The sequence below is a fragment of the Canis lupus genome, chromosome 18 (genome assembly GCF_011100685.1).
Source record: "Canis lupus familiaris isolate Mischka breed German Shepherd chromosome 18, alternate assembly UU_Cfam_GSD_1.0, whole genome shotgun sequence".
Taxonomy (NCBI): Eukaryota; Metazoa; Chordata; class Mammalia; order Carnivora; family Canidae; genus Canis; species Canis lupus.
Window position 1 is genome coordinate 37,790,378 of NC_049239.1, and position 9,559 is coordinate 37,799,936.

Genomic DNA, 9,559 nt, shown 5'->3' on the forward strand with positions numbered 1-9,559 from the left:
ATAATATTTATGTTGTTTTAGGCCACTAAGTTTATAAGTAATGGAGCAATAAAAACTAATGCAACCAATAGACAATTAGTCAGGTTTCATGGTTTATTCCCAAGTATAAAAGACATTAAAAGTCATCTAGTCCAACTCTTTATCCAAGTAGATATGTACATACTTTCCTGATTAGACAAATTAACCTCTCCTTATTTCTTTCACTACATCCTTTTTAATACACTGAAAGTCTTTGTGTAGTTTTTAGGAACTGATCTCATAATCCATTCATTTCCTTAGACATCCTTCACATGTTTATCTACGTGGTTGGAAACAACATGCACAGAGATCATTATGGTGCTGCAAAGTGGTCCACTTACCAATGCACAGGACTATGCGGTGCTTAGTTAAAATTAGCTGGTCCAAAAGCAGATTTGAGTTTGGCCATCCAATTTATTAGCTCATTAGGATGTGAACCACTGACCAGGATAAAAAATTTTGAATGTGGACATATTCTAGAAGTCAATTATAAATGGAAGGGAATTTATAAATTCACATAATTTTGAAATGGGATTGTGAAGATTTAGGTACAGATTCTAGCTCCAACGTTAATTCATCATGTCATTTTATAGAAGGCCTGAATCTCCATACATAATTTATAAAGTTATGTTATTTATTAGAGAAACTCTCTAATGGCCCTTCTACTACAAATGTTCTTTTTTTTTCATTATCCCATGACATTTACTCTCTCTCTTCTTTTTAATTGGAGTTCAGTTTGTCAACATATAGCATAAAACCCAGTGCTCATCCCGCCAAGTGCCCCCCCTCAGTGCCCATCAGTCAGTCACTCCAACCTCCCGCCCACCTCCCTTTCCACTACCCCTTGTTCGTTTCCCAGAGTTAGGTGTCTCTCATGTTTTGTCACCCTCACTGATATTTTCACTCATTTTCTCTCCTTTCCCTTTATTCCCTTTCATTAATTTTTATATTCCCCAAATGAATGAGACCATATAATGTTTGTCCTCCAATTGACTTATTTCACTCAGCATAATACCCTCTGGATCCATCCACGTTGAAGCAAATGGTGGGTACTTGTCATTTCTGATGGCTGAGTAATATTCCACTGTATGCATTTACCACATCTTCTTTATCCATTCATCTTTTGAAGGACACCGAGGCTCCTTCCAGCTTGGCTATTGTGGACATTGCTGCTATAAACATTGGGGTGCAGGTGTTCCAGTGTTTCACTGCATCTGTAAGATAAGAAATTTAAGAAGTCTATCTAGGTGACCATCTGGTAGAGAAGAAGGTATCCTAAATTTATTCTATAATGATGCCACTTATGCTTTGCTATTATAGAACTCCAGTTATATATTGAATTATCAGAGGTCTTTTAAAAATGTATTATTTTAGGGACGCCAGGGTGGCTGAGCAGTTGAGTGTCTGCCTTTGGCTCAGGGCGTGATCCCGTGGTCCCGGGATCAAATTCTGCATCGGGTTCCCCATGGGGAGCCTGCTTCTCCCTCTGCCTCTGTTTCTGCCTCTCTGTCTCTCATGAATAAATGAATAAAATCTTTTTAAAAAATGTATAATTTTAGGGATCCCTGAGTGGCTTGGTGGTCGAGCGTCTGCCTTTGGCTCAGGCTGTGATCCTAGGGTCCTGGGATTGAGTGCTGCATCAGTCTTCCCATGGGGAGCCTACCTCTCCCTCTACCTATGTCTCTGCCACTCTCTGTGTCTCTTGAGAATAAATAAATAAAATGTTTTTAAAAATTAAATAGATTAAAAATGTATTATTTTACAAATGATGTACTATATGTTGGCTAATTGAATTTAAATTTAAAAACTCCATGTTTTAATCAATGATTCTTATTTTATATATAAGAACCACAGGATTTCTATAGCCATTTTTTCAAACTTGTCAATCAATTTTTAAATATCTCTTAATTATCATAGACCTCATGGAATAATTGGGAAACTGAAGCACTTTTAAAAGGCACTTCTTGGGGTGCTTGGGTGACTCTGTTCATTGAGTATTTGACTCTCTGTTTTGACTCAGATCATGGTCTCCTGGTTGTGGGATCAAGTCCCACATTGGGCTCTGTGTTCTGTGCGGAGTCTGCTGCAGATTCTCTCACTCCCTCTCACCCACACTCTCAGTCTCTGTCTCTCAAATAAATAAATAAATATCTTAAAAATAATAAAAATAAAAAAAAACAAAGAGGCACTTCTTGACAATTTGAGATGAAAAACTAGATCTTTTCATCAGGTCAGTGAGGCATTCCATGGAAGGAAACTATGGCACATATGAGATTGTAATCATAATTACAATGTAATGTCATTTCACCTGGGTCAGCAGTGCCTTCTCTTCTCTCTTTTCTGATTTTAGAAGCACCAAGCAATGACTGGGGGAGGAAATACTACAGAGATCACTTATTTCATCCTTTTGGGATTCTCTGATTTCCCCAGAATCCTAGCAGTGCTCTTTGCTGTATTCCTGCTGATTTACATTTTGACTCTGACTTGGAACCTGGGCCTCATCATCTTAATAAGGATGGACTCTCACCTCCACACGCCCATGTACTTCTTCCTCAGTAATCTGTCCTTCATAGATGTCTGCTATGTGACCTCTACAGCTCCCAAGATGCTCTCCAACTTTTTCCAAGAGCAGCAAACCATCACCTTTGTGGGTTGTGCCGTTCAGTACTTTGTCTTTTCAACCATGGGACTGAGTGAGTCTTGTCTCATGACAGCCATGGCTTATGACCGATACACTGCCATTTGTAATCCACTTCTCTATTCATCAGTCATGTCACCCACGCTCTGTATTCAGATGGTGCTGGGATCCTATCTGGCTGCACTCTCTGCTTCTATATCCCAGTTGTGTGCCATGTTTCAGCTTCATTTCTGTGGGCCTAATGTCATCAATCACTTCTTCTGTGACATGCCCCAACTATTAGTCCTGTCCTGCACTGACACTTTGTTTGTAAACCTCTTGACTGCTATATTAACAATGATCTTTGGGATAATAAATGCCTTTATTATTATGATATCTTATGGCTTTATTGTCATGTCCATCATGAAAATCACTTCAGCTAAAGGCAGATCCAAAGCTTTCAACACCTGTGCTTCTCATCTGACAGCAGTTTCTCTCTTCTATACCTCAGGTATCTTTGTCTATTTGAGTTCCAGCTCTGGTGGTTCCTCCAGCTTTGACAGATTTGCATCAGTATTCTACACTGTGGTTATTCCCATGTTGAACCCCTTGATTTACAGTCTGAGGAACAAGGAAATAAAAGATGCCTTGAAGAGGTTACCAAAGAAGACATGGTATTGTTGAGGTCCTGTCCAGAGTTGTCCTCTCGAAACCTTAACCCCTAATAATGTGCAGAAGAGTGGATCTAACAAAATTCATACTGCCTTTGGATAAAGAAAGCTTTTTCGTTTTAAAGATTTTATTTATTCATGTGAGACACAGAGAGGCAGAGACAAAGGTAGAGGGAGGAGCGGCGCCCTGTGGAGAGAAGACATGAAAAGACATTTCTCCAAAGAAGATATACACGTGGCCAACAGACACATTGAAAAAATGCCCCACGTCACTTGACATAAGGGAAATACAAATCAAAACCACAATGAGATACCACCTCACACCAGTCAGAATGGCTAAAGTTGACAAGACAGGAAACAACAAATGTTGGCAAGGATGCAGAGAGAGGGGAACTGTTTTACCCTGTTGGTGGGAATGCAAGATGGTGCAACCACTCTGGAAAACAGTATGGGGGTTCCTCAAGAAGTTAAAATAGAGCTACCTTATGATCCAGCAATGCACTACTAGGTATTTTCCCCAAAGATACAGATGTAGTGATCCAAAGGGGCACCTACACCCTAATGTTCATAGTAGCAGTGTCCACAATAGCCAAACCGTGGAGAGAGCTGAGATGTCCATGGAAAAATGAATGAATAAAAAAGATGTGGTCTATATATACAATGGAATATTGCTTAGTCATCAGAAAGGATGACTATTTACCATTTACATCAATGTGAATGGAATTGTAGGGCATTATGCTAAGTGAAATAATCAGGGAAAGACAATTATCATATGGTTTCATTCATATGTGGAATATAAGAAACAGCACAGAGGATCATAGGGGAAGGGAGAGAAACCTGAATGGGAAGCCATCAGAGAAGGAGAAAAACCATGAGAGACTCTTACCTATAGGAAACAAACTGAGGTTTGCTGGAGGGGATGTTGGTGGGGGTGATGGAGTCTGGGTGATGGGCATTAAGGAGGGCACGAGATATGATGAGCACTGGATTTTATATGCAACTGGTAAATTACTGAACACTACATCTAAAACTAATGATGTACTAATTGATTGGCTAATTGATTTTAAATTAAAAAAAAAAGAAGTAGTCACCTCCTTCAGTCTTTACTGACTGGCTTTGAGAGAGAAATATCTTTTGTCAGCCCTGGTAGGGATTCTGAGATTTTCTTTGATTTTTTACATGCATACTCTTGCTCCAAACTTTTTGTTCCCTCTTGAGAGAGAATTAGTAAAATTGTATGCCTTCTCTTTATCCTTCAAAACCAGGCTTGGTATGAAAAGCTACTCATTTGCTTTCTGAGAGCATTGCTAACCACTAAGATTTGTGGGACTTCTCCTAGACCCACAGTCAGGCAGTTCTCTTTGTGTTCTCACTAGCCATCTGTGAGCCTGCTTGCTCTTTACTCATATGTACAGATGTTCATGTTTCTTAAAATTTGTGCAACTTATTTTTTATTCTGAGTCTTATAAGTTCAACCATCTAAGGTTCTTTTTCTTTGGTATGCTTCTGCTAATTGTTATTTTTGTTAACTCTCAGTGCCATCGTGCTTCTGTACTTAGTGATTTTTGATTTTGAGCTGTTCATTCTTTTAGAATTCCATCTATGAAAACACTTTGAAGTCTGAGATGAAGGTGAGTTTCTCCAGAGAATACTTTCATCTACTTCTGTCAGGTACTGAGAACATTGCTATTAAAGTTGAGGTCCATGGACCTGTGCCAGTCTGCAAATGACAACAGGAGAAGATTTCCCCAGAATGTAAATCAACTACAGCACTAAGCACACTGTTTACTTCAGCTATCATGTATTTCATAGCAATACTTTGACTGAAGCTGTGAATTGAGTTATAATGTGCCACAAACTCCTTATCTCACACCTGACTTATAAAAATGATTCATGGACTGACTATATTGAATTTTACTAGCCTATTGAATTGACTATATCAAATATTGGTATCTCTTGAAATTCAATTCCCATTTGAGGTTTTTCAGGCATTTCAAGCTGTGTGAAATTGGACTGCACTAAGCATTCCAAAGTGTTAACTGTATTGTAGTTACAAATTTCCTTGGTGAGATTAAAACAACTTCATCTTTTCTACTCAATGACAAGTTTTATTTTTTTATTTTTTATGATGACAGATGGTAACCATATTTATTATGGGAGCACAGTGCATAGAATTGCTTTTTTTAATAGAGATCAATTTGTCAACATAACACCCAGTGCTCATCCCGCTAAGTGACCCCCTCAGTGCCCATCATCCAGTCACCCCAACCCCCTGTCCACCTCCTTTTCCACTATCCCTTGTTCGCTCCCCAGAGTTAGGTGTCTCTCATGTTTTGTGTCCCCCACTGATATTTTTATTCATTTTCTCTCCTTTCCCTTTATTCCCTTTCACTAATTTTTATATTCCCCAAATGAATGAGACCATATAATGTTTGTCCTTCTCAGATTGACTTATTTCACTCAGCATAACACCCTCCAGTTCCGTCCACGTTGAAGCAAATAGTGGGTATTTGTCTTTTCTAATGGCTGAGTAATATTCCATTGTATACATAAACCACATATACAAGTTTTAGACATGCATCTTTCCTTCCGTTGAGGGATAATGATTATATGAGCTTTTACTTTTGAACTAATGGTATATTTCTTTGGGGACCCTGGACTTATATGGGAATCTCCTGTTAGAATCTCCAACTTGATTGGGTCCTTATTACAGATCCCTGAATCCCATGCAGCTAAAAAATATCTATGTGCATGTGTCTCAGCCTGATAAATGTCTTCAATACCAAACCAGTTTCACTGTTCTGCTACCTCTCTGGGTTCTCTTTTTTACTTAGTATTTGTTTTGAATAGTACTTAACATTTTTTTTTAAAAAAACCCAACTAACTGATGCATTTGAACAAATTTCTAAAATATTTATCCAGCATTTTTAGTTCCTACTTTGGGCAATGAGACTTCCTTGTATGATCTCAAGATAATATTTAGTTTGTCTTTTGAATTCTTGCCTGAGGTTCATTTGGTCCACTGCCACCTATTCATCTGTCATTAATGGGGTTTGTGTTTTTAGATATACTGTTTTTTTTTTCTAGAGATTTATTTAAGATAGAGAGAGCCGGAGGAGGGACAGAGGGAGAGGGAGTGAGTCTCAAGCTGACTCCCTACTGAGTGCTGAACCTAATGCAGAGCTTGATCTCACAACTCCAAGATCATGACCTGAGCCAAAATCAAGAGTTAGAGGCTTAACTGACTGAGCCACACAGACACCCCACTAGAATACATTGTTTTTTTAACATAGGTGAAGATCTACACTGGTATGGATTTTTTTGCAGATGTAGGTAATAAAAATATTCCTAAAAACAAATAAATAAAAATAAAATACCTGTGGGAAGTTTCTTTTTCTTTTCTTTGTTATATTGTTTACAGGGCACTCATTTAAGCTAGAGGGCTGAATAGAGAAATAACATCATGCATGTAATTTTAATAGCCTGAGGATACTGGAATAATAAGAGATTCCTTTTACTAGTCTCCTTCACATCTCAGAAGTACTATGGCAATGACGGAAGGAAGAAACAGCACTATAGTTACCAGGTTTATCTTATTGAGATTCTCTGAATTTCCAAGATGTGACGTCACCGTCTTTTCAATATTCCTAGGCATCCACCTCATGACAGTGTCCTGGAGTGTGGATCTCATCACCCTGATCAAGATGGAATCCTACCTGCACACCCCCGTGGATTTCTTTATCAATAAGCTTGCCTTCTTAGGCATTTGTTACATTTCCTCCACAAGTTCCAAGATGCTCTCTGATTTCTTGAAGAAGCAGAAATCCATCTCCTGTCTGGGGTGGACCACGCAGCACTCATTCTCTATCCTGGGTGTGACTGAGAGCTGTTTCCTGGCAGCTATGGGTTATGACTGATGTGCTGCCATTTGTAATCCTCTGCTCTGTACTGCCATCATGTCACCCACCCTCTGTGTGCAGATGGTGGCAGGATCTTGTATAACTGGATTCTCGGGCTCATTTATCCAACTGTATGCCCTACTTCAGCTCCATTTCTGTGGGCCAAATGTCATCAATCATTTCTTCTGTGATCTTCCCCAACCGCCGATCCTATCCTGCTCTGACACATTTTTCTTTCAACTCATGACCTCTGTGCTCACAGTGATCTTTGGACTCACATCTGTCTTGGTTATCATGATATCCTATGGTTATATTGTTGCTACCATTTTGGAGATCACATCAGCTGAAGCAGATCCAAGGCCTTCAACAATCATGCTTCTCACTGACAGCTGTGACTCTTTTTTATGGCTCCAGCACCTTTGTCTATTTGTGCCCTAGTTCTGATGATTTTCTGAGCCAAAATAAGCTTTAATCTGTTGTATATGCTTGGTGATTCCTATGTTAAATCTATTGATCTACAGTTTAAGGAGTAAGGAAATCGAAAATGCCTCAAGCAGATGGAAGAAGAGAATATTTTCATAGAATTATTGATTACGGGGTACCTTTTAGGGCTTAGGACACAAAAAATACAGAACGGTGTATGAAAAATTGCTTTAACAGTACTTAATAATCCTTGTAATAGATTGTATAGGTTTTCACAAATATTTGCTTCCCCTCTATTCCCTGAGAGAGGATTTAACTTCCTCCCTTTGGAGTCTGGCTTGGGCATGTGACTTGTTATGGCAAATGAAGTGTGAGTAGATGTGACATATCCCACATCTAGGTAGAGGCTATATATATGAGTGTGATTTTTTTTTTCTCTTTCATTTTATTTTTTTTTATTGGTGTTCAATTTACTAACATACAGAATAACACCCAGTGCCCGTCACCCATTCACTCCCACCCCCGCCCTCCTCCCCTTCTACCACCCCTAGTTCGTTTCCCAGAGTTAGCAGTCTTTACGTTCTGTCTCCCTTTCTGATATTTCCCACCCATTTCTTCTCCCTTCCCTTATTTTCCCTTTCACTATTATTTATATTCCCCAAATGAATGAGAACATATAATGTTTACCTTTTTATTTCCAGTGCTTTCATTAGTGGTTGGCTTGTAAGGAATAAGATGATGATGCAGGATGAGAACCCCTAGCTGACACAAGATGAATATGTAATGTTAACAAGAAATAAATTTGTTTTGGATTGTTTGCATATACTCAGTGCATCATAATGTCATAGAAATTTGTACAGGCAGTAGTATGCTATTAAAAAAATTAAGAATTAACATTTGTAAGTTTCTTCAGGGCCAAGCAGTAATTATCAAGCAGTATGTTATTGACAACTGGAAGGATAGCAATTTATGTTTGGCACATAAAACATTTGATATGACTGTCACCTGTGATAACTTGGAAGGGAGGGGAAACCTGGGTGGCTCAACGGTTGAGTGTCTACCTTTGGCTTGGAGAGTGATCCTGGGATCTGGGATTGAGTCCCACATGGGGCTTCTTGAGAGGAGCCTGCTTCTCCCTCTGCCTATGTTTCTGTCTATTTTTCTCTGTGTCTATCATGAATAAATAATAAATCTTTAAAAAACCTTGGAAGGGAGATTATGTGGATAAATGGAATTCTTGTAGCATGAGTTAGTTGTTGTTCTACACAAATGAGATGAGCTCACAAAACAACTGGCCAGTTTGCATGGAAGAATGAAAGAGAATAGACAGAGTCAATAAATTTAGAGACTTGAGAGGAGCTAAGATGGCAGGATAGTAGGAGGATCCTAGGCTTGTCTCATCCCTTAAACACAGCCAGATAAGTATCAAGTCATTCTGAACAACCAAGAAATTGACCTGAGGACTGACAGGACAAACTGCACAACTTGAAGGAGAGAAGAGGTCACATTGAGGATGGTAGGAAGTACAGATATGTGGTTTGAGGGAGAAATGGATTGTGGGAGCTGCAGAGGGGAGGGAACCCTGGTCACAAAGGGAAGAGAGAGAGAGGGAGAGAGATAGAGAGTGAGAGACAGAGACAGAGAGAGAAGCACATGGGAATGTACAAGGAGAACACTTCTACAAAACCATGACTGGGAAAATGAGAGGGGTTGATTTTCATGAGGTTTGCAACCAGTGGGGCTCAGTCTCTGAGGATCATTTAAGGTGCATGGGGAAGCACTGTTTGCTCTTCCTGGAGTGCATCTGTGAGAGGTGGCATTTGCAGAGATGTCTCTTCAGGGACAAAAGAGCCAACGTGTGCCATTTACCTCCCTCGCCTCTCAGTATGGGTGCAGAAACAGCTGCTGGGGCCACTAACCCGAACACTAGC

At 39.4% G+C, this 9,559-nt stretch overlaps 1 protein-coding gene and 1 pseudogene across 1 annotated transcript; both read left to right on the forward strand.

The window, feature by feature from the left end:
- Window positions 1–2,380: 2,380 nt before the first annotated feature.
- OR5AN1E (olfactory receptor family 5 subfamily AN member 1E) lies at window positions 2,381–3,319 on the forward strand. The gene is given in 1 exon segment (NM_001388580.1): window positions 2,381–3,319. A coding segment is annotated over 1 exon segment (939 nt).
- Window positions 6,852–7,787, forward strand: OR5AN5P (olfactory receptor family 5 subfamily AN member 5, pseudogene; annotated as a pseudogene).